General features: G+C 40.5%; 1 protein-coding gene across 1 annotated transcript in view; it reads left to right on the forward strand.

The window, feature by feature from the left end:
- Positions 1–254: 254 nt before the first annotated feature.
- The window catches only part of LOC138652286 (flavin reductase (NADPH)-like), a 35,021-nt gene continuing 17,605 nt past the window's right edge, over positions 255–17,670 (forward strand). The window contains exons 1-2 of the mRNA XM_069743074.1: positions 255–385; positions 11,484–11,627. Of these exons, the coding sequence (XP_069599175.1) occupies positions 11,493–11,627 (135 nt within the window). The 5' untranslated portion in view covers positions 255–385; positions 11,484–11,492. The remainder of the gene's footprint in view (positions 386–11,483; positions 11,628–17,670) is intronic.

Here is a 17,670-nt window from a genome sequence, read left to right on the forward strand (position 1 = left end):
GAATTTTGACCTCAGTATTTGTAAGCCAAAACCAGGAGTGGGTGATAAATACAGAAGTGGTGACTTGTTTGTATTATACTTTTCCTCTGACTGCTCCACTCCTGGTTCTTGCTTACGGATACTGAGGTAAAAAACTCACCAAATACTGAATGTGTACGTGTGGCCTTAGAGTGCAGATCTTCTCTACAATCTAGTACTTCCAATTTATAGCTACACGCCAGGCAACAGGAATTTGTGCGCATACTCTGGAGATACAGAAGGTAACATGACACTCCAATCATGGTTGTGTAATAAGACCTACCCTCTAAGTATTGCATCACCATGACTATATACAACCACACTAAATACCACAGTCCATTTAGAAGGTGTCGGACAGCCTGCTCTGGTAAGTTTTCTCTATTTGTCCAGTTGTCTCTAGCAACAGTCTGTGTTACATGGGAGATTAAATGTATCAGGAAAGCTTACAAGATAAACGAAGAAGCCTCCGATATCAAATCAACAATTTACAAATGTTATAGTCAATGCTACTCTTCACACACTAAATGGAGATTTTTGCTTAATTACATACTCATTAGTACACTTTAGTGGGGTTCTTACAGGATGATAACTTCAATGTCTTAATGTCTTTGCTGAAAAGCAAAACAAGTATATAGGACATACAGGAACAAGCATATTACTGAGACACGCCTGCACCACACCATGTTTTATGGTTTACAGCACCATCTAGTGGACACACTCTAAATCTGTACATAGTATTTATATTCCGCAAAGCACCACTCCAGCGTTTTTTTATTGCAAGATCCCACCTGTTTCACAGTACACTCTTTCGGACAAATCAGACTTCCGTAGAAAATGAGAGTTGTGGCTGCTCTCCTACTAATTCCAGATGTCAATTGCATTCAAAGGACAGGTCAGTGAATTGGATACAGTGATGGTGTGGACAACCCCTTTAAGGGGCATTTACATTGAAAGATTATCCCTTTAAATTGTTAAAGGGATTTTGCACCACATGACTGTTCAAACCAAATATAGACACTTGGTGCTTCATGGCAGGGCCAATCATTTATATACACATTCCCACCTGCTTGGTGTCCATCCATCTCCACCCTTCTCTGGCCCTATGAAGCCAGAACTCTCAAAGAAGGGGGATGGAGATTTAGGCTATATGCACACGTTGCAGATTGGGGTGCAGAATTTTCCTCACAAAATTCCCATCTCCCGGCAGAAACCGCCGATGCGTATTTGCCGCATGATTTTCTGCGGGTTTTGTACGGTTTTGATGCGGAATTAATGCAGATTTTGTGCAGATTTTCTGCGGTTTTTACCACTGCTGATTTCTATAATGGAAGGGTGCAGAAATGCTGCAGTTCCACCCAAAAGAAGTGACATGCACTTCTTTTCAATCCGCACTGGATTCAGTGCGGATTTTTCTTCTGCACCATTAGCACAGCTTTTTTTTTCCCCCTATTGATTTATCACTGTGCGGAACTGCAGCGCTTCTGCGCAGAAAAATCCACTGCGGATCCGCACAAATTCCGCATCGTGTGCACACAGCCTAAGGAAAACAAGCAGGTGCATTTAAATGATTGGTCCCGCTGTGAAGCACCGAGTAGTTGAACCTATTTTTAACAGTCATTCTGTGCTGACAGTCACTTTAACCTCATAAGGACCGAGCCACTTTGTACGTTAATGACCAACCCTAATTTTTTAAATCTGTCAAGTGTCACTTTATGAGATAACTCTGGAATTATTCACCATATCCCAATGATACTGAGATTATTTTTTGTGACACATTGTACTTCATGATAGTGGTAAAATGTGTTCGATATGACCTGTTTATTTGTAAAAATATAGCAAAGTTGGCAAAATGTTTGAAAAGTTCACAATTTTCAAACTTTTAATTCTTATGCCCTTAAACCAGAAAGTTATATCACACAAAATAGATAATAGATAACATTTAACACAAGTCTAGGACAGTTTTTGAAACATAACAGTTGATCAAAGATTTCTCATTTTTTCAACAAAATTTACAAAACCATTTTTTTAAGGAACACATCACATTTGAAGTGACTGAGGGGCCTATATGACAGAAAATACAAAAGTGACACCATTCTAAAAACTGCACCCCTCAAAACCACATTGAAGACATTTATTAACCCTTCAGGTGCTCCACAGGAATTAATGCAACGTGGAAGGACAAAATGAACATTTTACTTTTTTCATAAATATTTTAATTTAGCCCCATTTTTTTTACTTTCACAATGGTAACAGGAGAAAATGGACCTCAAAATTTTTGTGCAATTTCTCCTGAGCATCACAAAACCCCATTTGTGAGGGAAAACTACTGTTTGGGCGCATGACATCGCTCAGAAGGAAATGAGCGCCGTTTGAGTTTTTGAACACAAAAATAGCTAGAATCGAGAGCGGATGTCATGTCACGTTTGTAGAGCCCCTATTGTGCCTAAACAGTGGAAATCCCCCACAAGTAATCCCAATTTAGATACTAGCCCCCTCAAGGAATGTATCTAGATCTGTGGTGAGAACCTTGAACCCACAGTTGCTTCCCAGACTTTTTATAACGGTTAGCAGTGAAAGTAAAAAACCCAATTTTTCCCAAAAAAATGTCCTTTAGCCCCAATTTTTGTATTTTCACAAAGGTAACAGGAAAAAATTCAACGTACAATATGTTGTGCAATTTCTCAAGAGTATACCGATACTGAATATGTCAAAATTACTTTTGAGGCACAGTGCGAAGCTCAGAAGGGAGGAAATATTGGAGTTTAGATGATGGAATGATTTGTGGGTGCAATGTCACATTGCTAATTAGCTGTGGACCCTACTTAATATTGCAGATAATGTTTTTTCAGAATTATGTATAAACAGCATAGAAAAAAACTATTAACCATAACTTTAATTTCTCTAAAACAATAGGGGACAATTGATAACCAACAATAATAAGTATGCCTATGTCTTCTACATATGACCATAGTCATTGGTACCTTAACCCCTTAACGACTGCCGATACACCTTTTAATGGTGGCAGTTAAGGGTACTTATTCCTCAGCGCTGCTTTTTAACGGCGCTGAGAAATAAGGTTACAGCGCCGCCCAGCGTCGGAAAATCTCTGGGGTCTAGGCTACGGAATAACGGCGACCGCAAAAAAAGTCTGATTTCCTATTTATTTCTCTCTCCTCTGATATGATCTACAACATCAGAGGAGAGAGAAATGGTGTGCCCTGAACCCCACCAGTAGCTCTGGTGTCCCCCGGTCCCTCTGGCTCTGTCCCATGGCGTCTTCTTCTGGTAAGAAAATGGTGGGCGCAAAAGGAGATTTTTCCTATTGGTTCATTTTGATCACTGTGATAGGCCCTATCACAGTGATCAAAATAAAAAAAGATAGTAAATCAAACCCCCTTTATCACCCCCTTAGTTAGGTAAAAATAATTTTAAAAAAATTGTATTTTTTCATTGTTGTTAGGGTTAGGACTGAGTTTATAGCTAGGGTTGCGGCTGGGGCTAGGATTAGAGCTAGGGTTGGGCTAGGGTTAGGATTGGGGATAGGGTTAGGATTGGGGTTAGGGTTGAGGCTAGGCTTGGGGATAGGGTTAGGGTTGGGGCTAGGGCTGTGTTGGGCTTAGGGTTGTGGTGTTGGAGTTAAGGTTGTACTGGGTTAGGGTTGTGGTTAGGGTAACGGGTAGGGTTGGGATTAGGGGTGTGTTAGAGTTAGGGTTATGTTAGGGTTGGAGTTAGAATTGGGGATTTCCACTGTTTATTTACATCAGGGGGTCTCCAAACTTGATATGGCACCACCATCGATTCCAGCCAATTTTAAGTTTAATAGCCAAATAGTACTCTCTCTCTCTTCTGAGCCCTGCCATGCGCCCAGTGGTAGTCAGGAGAAATTGCACAAAAAATTTGGTGGTCCATTTTCTCCTGATACCCTTGTGAAAATAAAAAAGTTTGGTTCCAAAGTAAATTTTTTGTGAAAAAAGTAAATGGTCATTTTTTTCCTTCCAAATTGCTCTACCTCTCGTGAAGCATCTGAAGGGTTAATAAACTTCTTGAATGTGGCTTTGCACACCTTGAGGGGTGTAGTTTTCAGAATGGTGTCACTTTTGGGTATTTTCTGTTATATTGACCCCCAAACTCACTTCAAATGTGAGGAGGCTCATAAAAAAATTGTTTTGTATATTTTGTTGGAAAAATGAGGAATGGCTGGTCAACTTTTAACCCTTATAACATCCTAACAAAAAAAAATATGTTTCCAAAATTGGGCTGATGTAAAGCAGACATGTGGGAAATGTTATTTATTAACTATTTTGTGCAATATGACTCTCTGATTTAAGGGCACAAAAATGTAAAGTTTGAAAATTGCAACATTTTCAAAATTTTTGCCAAATTTCCATTTTTTTATAAATAAATGCAAGTCATATCGAAGACATTTTATCACTAGCATGAAGTACAATGTGACATGAAAAAACATTCTCAGAATCAGTGGGATCTGTTGAAGCGTTCCAGAGCTATAACCTCATAAAGTGACAGTAGTCAGAATTATAATTGGCTTGGTCACTAAGTAAAAAATTGGTTTTGTCACTAAGGGATTAAATACACATAAGATCGCTCCTATGTAGCTGAATTACAGGCTTGCTATGAGCGCCGACCACAGGGTGGCGCTCACAGCAAGCCGGCATCAGCAACCATAGAGGTCTCAAGAAGACCTCTGGTTACTATGCCGACGCATCGCTGACCCCCGATCATATTCCCATCTCACATGTTTATTTTCACCAGGTAAACCAATATAACTGCACAAAATTTAGAAATAAACATTTTTGACATGCAAAAACAGAACCCAAAAAAATTAGTGACCAATATAGCCACCTTTCTTCATGATGACACTCAACAGCCTTCTATTCATAGATTCTGTCAGTGGCTTGATCTGTTTACGATCATTATTGCGTGCAGCAGCCACCACAGCCTCCCAGACACTGTTCCGAGAGGTCTACTGTTTTCCCTCCTTGTAGATCTCACATTTTATGAGGGACAACAGGTTCTCTATGGGGTTTAGATAAGGTGAACAAGGGGGCCATGTCATTACTTCTTTGAGACCTTTACTGGCCAGCCACGCTGTAGAGTAGTTGGAGGCATGTGATGGAGCATTGTCCTGCATGAAAATCATGTTCTTCTTGTACGATACCGATTTCTTCCTGTACCATTGTTTGCAGAAGTTGTCTTCCAGAAACTGGCAGTAGGTCTGGGAGTTGAGCTTCACTCCATCCTCAACCCAAAAATGTCCCACAAGTTCATCTTTGATGATACCAGCCCATACCAGTACCCCACCTCCACCTTGCTGGTGTCTGAGTCGGAGTGGAGCTCTCTGCCCTTTACTGATCCAGCCACAGGCCCATCCAGAGACACTCATTTCATCAGTCCATAAAACCTTTGAAAAGTCAGTCTTAAGATATTTCTTGGCCCAGTCTTGACGTTTTATCTATGTTTCTTGTTCAAAGGTGGTCATTTTTCAGCCTTCCTTACCTTGGCCATGTCCCCGAGTATTGCACACCTTGTGCTTTTTGTTACTTCAGTAAAGTTGCAGCTCTGAAATATGGCAAAACTGGTGGCAAATGGCATCTTGGTAGCTTCACGCTTGATTTTCCTCAATTCATGGGCAGTTATTTTGCGCCTTTTTTGCCCAACGCACTTCTTGCGACCCTGTTGGCTATTTGCCATGAAACGCTTTATTGTTTAGTGATCACGCTTCAAATGTTTGGCAATTTCAAGACTGCTGCATCCCTCTGCAAGACATGTCACAATTGTGGACTTTTTAGAGCCCGTCAAATCTCTCTTTTGACCCATTTTCCCAAAGGAAAGGAAGTTGCCTAATAATTAAGCACACCCTATATAGGGCTTTGATGTCATTAGACAACACCCCTCCTCATTACAGAGATGCACATCACCTGATTTACTTAATTGGTATTTGGCTCTCCAGCCCGAACAGCTTGGAGTAGGACAACATGTATAAAAAGTCATGTGATCAAAATACAACTTGCCTAATAATTCTGCAAACAGTGTATATTTGGAGTGATAAGACACCTCCACCAGATAATTAACTAGATAACATCCCGAAGGCAACCTTAAAAATTAAAAAAGATCTAAATAATATATTATCAATGTATAATATACCTCCAGCTTTGGCACCTATTAATACCATACCCGATTTCTTAGACCCCCAATTACATAGATATTTATGATATATGGTCTCACCTACCAACATATACCATATCTCAGTTTCTTTCCTATAAAATTCCCATGACAAATTCATGGCCAAAAGAAAGCAAAAAACACAGCAAATAAAAATAACTACATCAGTTACACGTCACATACATTCTCAAGCAAATCAAAATAAAGTTTCCTTCTGTTAGAGGATGGTCATGGCTTGATCTTCTCACTAAATTTCCCAAAAATACTATAAAAAATATACAACTACATTTCTTCCCATGCAACAACATATAAACTACCTTATTTATCTTCCTGGGAAAAGAACTGGGTATTACTCTAAACTAAGGGTGGGCAATTAATTTTTCGAAGGGGCCACATAAGAAACTGGGGCTGTTGTGGAGGGCCAAACCAATTGGCTGATCATAATTCTCTTTAAGGCTATGTTCACATGCAGCGTTTTTGCTGCGTTTGGTTTCTGAAGCCAAAACCGGCTCTCTTGGCAGTAGAACTACTGTGTTCAAAACGCCAGTTTTGCTGCATTTATTGGGTGTGGATTACTCGTGTGCTTTGTCTACATAACTTTTTAATAAAGCTGGTTTTATTTCCCAAAAATGCTTAACCCCTTAACCCCCAAGGGTGGTTAGCACGTTAATGACTGGGCCAATTTTTACAATTCTGACCACTGTCCCTTTATGAGGTTATAACTCTGGAACACTTCAATGGATCCTGATGATTCTGACATTGTTTTCTCGTGACATATTGTACTTCATGATACAGGTAAAATTTCTTTGATATTACCTGCATTTACTTGTGAAAAAATTGGAAATTTGGCGATAATTTAGAAAATTTTCACAATTTTCCAACTTTTAATTTTTCAAAGTCTTAAATCACACAGATATGTTACTCAAAATACTTATTAAGTAACATTTCCCACATGTCTACTTTACATCCGCACAATTTTGGAACCAAATTTTTTTTTGTTAGGGAGTTATAAGGGTTAAAAGTTGACCAGCCATTTCTCATTTTTACAACATAATTTTTATTTAGGAACTACATCACATTTGAAGTCATTTTGAGGGGTCTATATGGTAGAAAATACCCAAGTGTGACACCATTCTAAAAACTGTACCCCTCAAGGTGGTCAAAACCACATTCAAAAAGTTTATTAACCCTTCAGGTATTTCACAGGAATTTTTGGAATGTTTAAAAGAAAATGAACATTTAACTTTTTTCACAAAAATTTACTTCAGCTCCAATTTGTTTTATTTTACCATGGGTAACAGGAGAAATTGGACCCCAAAAGTTGTTTTACACTTTGTTCTGAGTATGCCGATACCCCATATGTGGGGGTAAACCACTGTTTCGGCGTATGGCAAAGCTCAGAAGGGAAGGAGCGCCGTTTGACTTGTCAATGCAAAATTGACTGGAATTGAAATGGGATGCCATGTCGCGTTTGGAGAGCCCCTGATGTGCCTAAACATTGAAACCTCCCACAAGTGACACCATTTTGGAAAGTAGACCCCCTAAGGAACTTATCTAGATGTATGGGGAGCATTTTGACCCACCAAGCGCTTCACAGAAGTTTATAATGTAGAGCCGTAAAAATAAAAAATCATATTTTTTCACAAAAATGATCTTTTGGCCCCCAATTTTTTATTTTTCCAAGGGTAACAGAAGACATGGGCCCAAATGTTGTACAATTTGTCCTGAGTATGCTGATACCCCATATATGGGGTAAACCACTGTTTTGGTGCATGGCAGAGCTTGGAAGGGAAGGAGCGCAGTTTGACTTTTCAATGCAAAATTGACTGGAATTGACATGGGATGCAATGTCGCGTTTGGAGAGCCCCTGATGTGCCTAAACATTGAAACCCCCCACAAATGACACCATTTTGGAAAGTAGACCCCCTAAGGAACTTATCTAGATGTGTTGTGAGAACTTTGAACCCCCGAGTGTTTCACTACAGTTTATAACATAGAGCCGTAAAAATAAAACATTTTTTAGCCCCCAGTTTTGCATTTTTCCAAGGGTAATAGGAGAAATTGGACCCCAAAAGTTGTTGTCCAATTTGTCCTGCATACACCGATATCCCATATGTGGGGGGAACCACCGTTTGGGAGCATGGCAGAGCTCGGAAGGGAAGGAGAGCCGTTAAAAATGCAGACTTAGATGGATTGGTCTGCAGGTGTCACGTTGCATTTGCAGAGGCCCTGATGTATGTAAACAGTAGAAACCCCACACAAGTGACCCCATATTGGAAACTAGACCCCCCAATGAACTTATCTAGATGTGCTGTGAGAACTCTGAACCCACAAGTGTTTCACTACAGTTTATAATGCAGAGCCGTGAAAATAAAAATTTTCCACAAAAATTATTTTTAGCCCCCAGTTTTGTATTTTCCCAAGGGTAACAGCAGAAATTGAACCCCAAAAGTTGTTGTCCAATTTGTCCCGAGTATGCTGATACTCCATATTTGGGGGGGAACCACCGTTTAGGCTCATGACAGAGCTCGGAAGGGAAGGAGCACCGTTTGGAATGCAGACTTAGATGTAATGGTCTGCATGCGTCACATTGCATTTGCAGAGCCCCTAGTGTACCTATTCACCGAAGGGGTTAAATAGTGGGACAGTTTTATAGGTCGGGTCGTTATGGATGCGGCAATACTAAATATGTGTACTTTTATTGTTTTTTTATTTAGATAAATACAGTATATTGGAACAATATATATATATATATATATATATTTTACACATGTAAATATTTTTTTTACTTTGTCACAGTGTGGGACATCACAGTATAGTGTCAGATTGCTTTGCAAAGCGCTGTGTCAGATCAGCGATCTGACAGGCAGTGCTCCAGGCTTGCCAGCACCTGCTCTGAGCAGGCCCTTGCAAGCCACCTCCCTGCAGGACCCGGAAGGAGCCCCGCGGCCATTTTGGATCCATGGCCCGCAGGGAGGAGATGCGCGGAACAACGCGATCACATCGTGTTGTTCCGAGGGCCTCAGGGAAGCACGCAGGGAGCCCCCTCCCTGTGCGATGCTTCCCTAAACCGCCGGAATGCTGCGCTTCTGGCACATAGTGCCGAATGTCAGCTGTAATAATTAGCCGACACCCGGTGGCAATCGGCCGCGCTCCCCTCGTGAGCGGTGCCGATTGCCTATAACGTACTATCCCGTCCCTGGGAATTAAGTCCCAGGTCACCTCAACGGGATAGTATGTCATATGGGATTAAGGGTTAGAAATGGTGCAAAAACAGTTATTGTGTATTTTGCAGCATTTTTGCAATTTCTCATAACTTTCTGTGGGTGAAACAGTGAAAGACGCTGAAAAAACTGATATGCTCCAGACTAAAAAACGCTGGCGTTCTCAAATTCAGTCAGGAAAAAAACAAGTTAGAAAGATAAGCGCGTGCACAGCCGTATATAAGGTGCCTGAGTAGGTTCCAATACCATGAAGTGTAGCAAAAAACTCAGCACTCAAACTTAGCTTTGTAAGTGGTTTAATTGTATCCACTCTTAGTAGCAAAAAAAGTTTCGGTCCTATTAGCCAGACCTTCATCAGTCACTATGGTACAAAAAATAAATAATAAAGAATACATAGTCAAGGCAGTGGATATCATGACAAAATAAACAATAACAAAACCAAAGTATATACAATGCGAGACCGAGGTCAGATATGATGGCCTAAAATCATTTAGATAGCTGAAAATAATAAACATTCTAAGTCAGGGAATATAACAGGAGGACTAGTAACCAGGAGAACATTTAGACATAGGGAAAGAAAGTAACCTTAATAAGATGCAATAAACGTACCAGCGGTAAGTTGTGAGTAAAAACAGATGGACCCACAGGAGTGTGGGTTCTCAGTAAAGTCTGAGAAAAAAAAAAGTTGTGAGTTTTGATACTAAATAGTCTGGTACAAGAAGAGGAGTGCACCTGGCCGTGCTGTAACCTACCGCAGCAGAAGGTGGACGCAGTCCGTGTCTCAGGAGTGTAGCCGAATGCGGCAGATAACCTAGTCGTAAGTATACATAATTTCAAAAATGGGTGGCCACGGACTATCGTCGGTAGTGAGAGAGAGAGCGCGCCCCACCAACCTGACCTTAGAAGATCTAGAGCCCGCGTGTCTGGTCTGAAAGGGACGCGGGATCCACCACAAGTCCATGCGACCAGGAAGTGTGGCAGGCAGTGCTAGATAAAGGGGAGGGGTGGGACTTACTGTGGCTGTGAGCCTATCAGTGAGGACCAGGAGTGGTCTAAACCAGAATTATATTGCCGTGCATGTCAGCATTTGTGTAGTGCACTCCAGGTGCCGAGATAGGTGCCTTCCATTCATTCCTATGAATTGGCTTTTGTGCGTGTCAGAAGATATGACGTGCAAGTGTGGCAGAGTGTCCATTAGACATGCTTTATATAATCTAAATACTGACATTGTGATGGACTACAACAATTTTTGAAGTTTATTTTGATCAAAACTTCTAATCTTAATGCAGAGTGGCATATACCGTACTCCAGATATATTTAAACGCACAGTGCGTAGGAGTTTTCATGAAATCAAATCCACTTAGCCTGGAAAGGTAGGCTGTGTTCACACATAATGGATAGGCGGTGTTCATTTTGCACACAATCAAACTGGATGTTATTTCATGAAAACTCCTTCCCTCAGTACTTCTAAAGATGCTGTTGAACTGGGTGGTTTTGGTGATTTTTTTCTCTATATGATTGTATGCGGAGCCTGAAAAAGATGCATTAAAAAAAAAAACTGAAAAGAAAAAACAGTTGTTTCTTTAAATGCAAAATCAAAGCCTTTCTGTGATATTAAAAATACATTAAAATATCAAATAAGGGGTAAAATGCATAAAACAGTATATGTACTTACAGATAAAAAAAATACAAGACCTCGTAAGGAGAAGCATATATAAAAAATTAGAAAATTTTGGTTGCTACAACTATAAATGAATGAAAAAAAAATCCATAGGTCCCAACCATCTAGGATATAGCTAGAGAGTCAAGGATGTCAGTCTACGTCCCTCACTGCTACCATGAACCCTCTGACATCTCCTGCGAGGAGTAGAAAGAAACAGTAAATAGATGTGGCTTGGGAGTGTGACTGGGGGGTGATATTTGTCCCTCCTTCTGTTATGTAAAAGTTGGGAGGTATTGAGTTACCCCTAAGGTGAGTTGGCAACATTATATTCCTACCAAGAATTTTAAAAATCCAGAATATGTCAGGTGATAATATATATTCACTGTCATCATAAACAGGAATTCAAAATGAAGCTATCGATTCTCGGAGCGACCGGTCAGACAGGTGCAACGCTGGTAACACAAGCCCTGCAGGACGGACATGAAGTAACAGCTCTTGTGAGAAATGTCAGCAAAATGACCATCCAACATGAGAGACTTAAGGTACTGTACACACTATAATCACAATTAATGGTACATTGTATGAAAGCATGAGCAAGGCTGTCCTTAGGGCAACAGGCATCAGAATCATCAACTCGGCTCTACAGAATTTGTGTTAGTGGTGCATAGTCTTCATAAATATTTTTGGGCCTTAAAAGGTATTGTCTGGCCTTAGGGTACAAGACTGCAGACCCGTGAATCCATCAGCACATGTGCAGTACACTGTGAGGATTCTCCAGCACCAGGAAGGACAGGCGCGTGACCGCAAGTATGTGATTTGCATATATGTGGTCACATGCCAACTAGATGGGCGCGGCCTCACACAAGTGTATTGCGCAAGGCCGGATGCATCTAGTCGGAATGTGGCTGGAAATATGGAAATCTTATACTTGTGGTACATGACCGCCTGCTCCCACCTCCAAAACCCAGAATCCTCACAACACACACACAGTTAGAGTGACTGTCAACTTGTAGTTTAAAGATGGACAACCCCAATAACACCATATTTTTAAATGCTTTTAGACCATATATGCTCTGTTTGTACTTGTTTATCGCATTGAAGGAATCCTGTTATCAGGATATTATACTACTAATTAATGGCATGTTTGTAAAGGCCCTTTAAAGCTGATTTACCTTGATTGTAGAATTTCACTTGCAAGTTTTAGGCTAGGTGCAAATCACGCTATGATCAGAGTTTGAACAGATTGGACTGCACTCAGATGTTATCAGAGTGCAGTCTGCTGTTTCTCAGACACTCATTGACTTGCATGGCCAAGAGCAATACGAATATTGATGTTTTGTTGGACCAAAAATACAGTTGTCCACACGAGCCCCTTGAGAAATCCAATTTACTGTAAGTTCTAGCTGAAAGTGTAGTTGGATTGCACACTGCACTGACACATCTCCTTTGCTCTCTCCCTTTGTTTGCCTGCCGCTGGCCTCTGGTCTTTGACTGAGAAGTCACTCTTGTCCAAGGGACCTGCCACCTTTGCTCGAGATTTAGCACAGGTGCAGTCTTTGCACACGCAGTAATCTTCTGATCACATTGCCAGACTATCAATCTACTAAAGCGCTGACCTCTCTAAAGAGAAGATCTCGGGAATTGATGGCACCTGTGCAAAGTCTCTGCATGGGAAACAAGTCACTGAGAGAAGAGTGCACTGTCAAAGACCAAAAGCCAGAGAGGAAATTCAAGAGGCAAGAGAGCTGTAAGTGCAGTGCGGTCCTGACCAATTGCTGCAACTTGTACTTAGCAGTGTGAGATCTCAGCAGCAGGAGGGACACTAAGGAGCTGTCAATTAGGTACAGTACAAACCAAAAGTTTGGACACACCTTCTCATTTAAAGATTTTTCTGTATTTTCATGACTATGAAAATTGTACATTCACACTGAAGGCATCAAAACTATGAATTAACACATGTGGAGTTATATACTTATCAAAAAAGTGTGAAACAACTCAAATTATGTCTCATATTCTAGGTTCTTCAAAGTAGCCACCTTTTGCTTTGATGACTGCTTTGCACACTCTTGGCATTCTCTTGAAAATGGGAGCACATTTTCTCCATTGTCTGTGTATGTTTAAAACTGCACTCTGATGACATCCGATGCTTTTTATGCACCTGTGAGGGGGTGGTCGAGTGTTTTATTGTAATGTAATACAATATATGTAATGTGTAATGTTATTGTATGCTTAACGGTGAGTAAAAGGCAATGATGGTTTATAGTTATCCTATGGCACAGTCCCTGTTAGTTTAGGACACAGGGTTAACTGTAAGGCCGACTCTCAGTGGGAAGGAGGATCGGGATCTCTGGGTAGAGAGATACAGTTAGGGCCAGAAATATTTGGACAGTGACACAAGTTTTGTTATTTTAGCTGTTTACAAAAACATGTTCAGAAATACAATTATATATATAATATGAGCTGAAAGTGCACACTCCCAGCTGCAATATGATAGTTTCCACATCCAAATCGGAGAAAGGGTTTAGGAATCATAGCTCTGTAATGCATAGTGTCCTCTTTTTCAAGGGACCAAAAGTAATTGGACAATGGACTCTAAGGGCTGCAATTAACTCTGAAGGCGTCTCCCTCATTAACCTGTAATCAATGAAGTAGTTAAAAGGTCATGGGTGGATTCCAGGTGTGTGGTTTTGCATTTGGAAGCTGTTGCTGTGAGCAGACAACATGCGGTCAAAGGAACTCTCAATTGAGGTGAAGCAGAACATCCTGAGGCTGAAAAAAAAGAAAAAATCCATCAGAGAGATAGCAGACATGCTTGGAGTAGCAAAATCAACAGTTGGGTACATTCTGAGAAAAAAGGAATTGACTGGTGAGCTTGGGAACTCAAAAAGGCCTGGGCGTCCACGGATGACAACAGTGGTGGATGATCGCCGCATACTTAATTTGGTGAAGAAGAACCCGTTCACAACATCAACTGAAGTCCAGAACACTCTCAGTGAAGTAGGTGTATCTGTCTCTAAGTCAACAGTAAAGAGAAGACTCCATGACAGTAAATACAAAGGGTTCACATCTAGATGCAAACCATTCATCAATACCAAAAATAGACAGGCCAGAGTTAAATTTGCAGAAAAACACCTCAAGAAGCCAGCTCAGTTCTGGAAAAGTATTCTATGGACAGATGAGACAAAGATCAACCTGTACCAGAATGATGGGAAGAAAAAAGTTTGGAGAAGAAAGGGAACGGCACATGATCCAAGGCACACCACATCCTCTGTAAAACATGGTGGAGGCAACGTGATGGCATGGGCATGCATGGCTTTCAATGGCACTGGGTCAGTTGTGTTTATTGATGACATAAGAGCAGACAAGAGTAGCCGGATGAATTCTGAAGTGTACCGGGATATACTTTCAGCCCAGATTCAGCCAAATGCTGCAAAGTTGATTGGACGGTGCTTCATAGTACAGATGGACAATGACCCCAAGCATACAGCCAAAGCTACCCAGGAGTTCATGAGTGCCAAAAAGTGGAACATTCTGCAATGGCCAAGTCAATCTCCAGATCTAAACCCAATTGAGCATGCATTTCACTTGCTCAAATCCAGACTTAAGACGGAAAGACCCACAAACAAGCAAGACCTGAAGGCTGCGGCTGTAAAGGCCTGGCAAAGCATTAAGAAGGAGGAAACCCAGCGTTTGGTGATGTCCATGGGTTCCAGACTTAAGGCAGTGATTGCTTCCAAAGGATTTGCAACAAAATATTGAAAATAAAAATATTTTGTTTGGGTTATGTTTATTTGTCCAATTACTTTTGACCTCCTAAAATGTGGAGTGTTTGTAAAGAAATGTGTACAATTCCTACATTTTCTATCAGATATTTTTGTTCAACCCTTCAAATTAAACGTTACAATCTGCACTTGAATTCTGTTGTAGAGGTTTCATTTCAAATCCAATGTGGTGGCATGCAGAGCCCAACTCGCAAAAATTGTGTCACTGTCCAAATATTTCTGGCCCTAACTGTATAGTTAGGTTTGTGAAGAAGGGAGAAGCAAGAAGACTGTTATCAAGGAGAAGAAGAAGCTGGGTGTGTGGTAAATACAGGAGAGTAGGAAAAACGGGGACAAGCAACAGAACAATTTACCTTCAACAGACCAGTAAGGGAAATGTAACCTTTTCCATCTGCAACATAGCGGTAATGTGCTGAGACTTTGGACAGCCTTGTCTGTAAGCCGCATCCAGGACAGTCAGATAATGGAAAACAGCTTGAGCAGGATTTCCCTTACATGTAGGTTCCAAGGAAATGGAGTTACCTTTACGGCTGAGCCATTCTGCATTAATTGCAAAAATTGTCTCTGTACCCATGAACATTGGAAATGAACAATTGTCTGGGAAAGAAGACCATGAGAAATCTATCACGTTATCCCCTGTATTTGAACATGTTTGGTACTAGAAAGAACTTTCCATTTACAAGATGGTGTGGCTTTCTCATTCTGGAGTCCAAAAGGGTTGACTCTGTGGTAGGTGAAATGGAAGTGAGTATGGAAGTTTCTTCTACTGAAGTACTGCAACCCACACACCCCCAGTGACCCAAATGTCCCCCCTATTTCTGAAGCAGGTCGAGGTGCCAAACAAACAAAACTCGTCCATGACTACCACCGTGTGCCCCGTTACACACCCATAGACTTGAATGGAAAACAAAGAAACATCCAGTTCCTACAATCCAAACAAAACAATCAATGGCTCGACTGAACAATCCACAAAATACACGAACAAGACATAATGCAGATTTGCTATGTGCTTCAGATCAATCATGATCCGTCTTCATGGCATGAAACATACACAAACAATGACTTGAGTGCAGTCCGATGTGTTACACGCACCCATAGACGTGAATGGGTGCAGATGCTCCAATTTACAGAGACACTTGCAGCATGCTGCAATTTATGTTTTTCCCCCCGAATGGGCTTGAGAAAAAAAAATCTGCACTACCCCCATAGAGTAACATTGGTCCAAGTGTTATCTGATAAAAACATTGTATAGCGCTCGTGTTTGCGAGCCCCTAATTTTATTTATTTTTTCGTTTTGTACCCTAAGCTGATGTTTCTTTTTGTAATTTTGTCATTTTACAGCTCATATGACATTTTGATTGTTTTTTATTGCATTTTTTTTAACAGTGACCAAAAATTGTAGTTCATGCATTCTGATTTTTCTGTTCTTTGATCAATAAACAGTTTAAAGGGTTGTATATTTTGATAGATCTTTTTGAACACAATGATACCAAGTTTGTTTGTTTTTATTTTATTTAGTGAGGAAAAATGAGGTGATATAAACGCTTGTATACTTTTTATTTTTTAATGTTTAACCCGTTCACTCCCAAAACTTGTTTTCACATTCTTGACCAGGCAATATTTTACAAATCTGACCACTGTCACTTTATGAGGTAATACATTTCTAAGGGTATGTGTCCACGTTCAGGATTTGGTCAGGATTTTCCATCAGTTTTTGTAGCCAAAACCAGGAGAGGGTGATAAATACAGAAGTGGTGCATATGTTTCTATTATACTTTTCCGCTAATTGTTCCACTCCTGGTTTTGGCTTACAAATACTGATGAAAAATCCTGACCAAATCCTGATGCAATCCTGAACGTGGACACATACCCTTAGAAATGTATTACCTCATAAAGTGACAGTGGTCAGATTTGTAAAATATTGCCTGGTCAAGAATGTGAAAACAAGTTTTGGGAGTGAACGGGTTTTTTTTTTTCATTATATTTTGAACTTCATGATAGTGGTAACATTTCTTTGATATGACTAGCATTTATTTGTGAACAAAATGGAAATTTGGTGAAAATTTTGAAAATGTCATGCCCTTAAATCACAGAGATATATCACACAATATAGTTAATAAATAACATTTCCTATATGTCTAATTTACATCATCACAATTTTGGAACCCAAATTATTTTTTGTTAGGAAGTTATAAGGGTTAAAATTTGACCAGTGATTTCTCTTTTTTCCAACAAAATTTACAAAACCATTTTTTTTTTAGGGACCACATCACATTTGAAGCAACTTTGAGGGGTCTATAAGACAGAAAATACCCCAAAGTGACACCATTCTAAAAAACTGCACCCCTCAAGGTGCTCATTCAACCACATTCAAGAATTTTATTAACCCTTCAGGTGATTAACAGGAATTAATGGAATGTGGAAGGAAAACATTAACATTTAACTTTTTTTTCCTAACATTTTAATTTAGACCCATCGAGCTACAGCTTTGCTGCAAATCCTAAATAATGCCTGTTGAATAAGGAACTGGTACTTCCTAGTGACATCGCTGTGATTGTGGCACTACTACCACCACCACCCCCTCACGCTAACCTCACTACTCCACGGCAGTGCTTCTGGCCGGAGCACGTCGGGATCTTACATCTTTTTTGGGAGTGCATCAGGTGGCATGCCAACGGGAGGAGCTCCCACCGCACACCACTAGGACCGCACCTGCATCTGACGCTGGGATAGAACTCGCACTCATCTAGCCCAGTAAGTGCAGCAATCACAGTGGTGTCACTAGGAAGTGGCAGTTCCTTAT

The sequence above is a fragment of the Ranitomeya imitator genome, chromosome 1, assembly GCF_032444005.1.
Source record: "Ranitomeya imitator isolate aRanImi1 chromosome 1, aRanImi1.pri, whole genome shotgun sequence".
NCBI classification, from domain to species: Eukaryota; Metazoa; Chordata; class Amphibia; order Anura; family Dendrobatidae; genus Ranitomeya; species Ranitomeya imitator.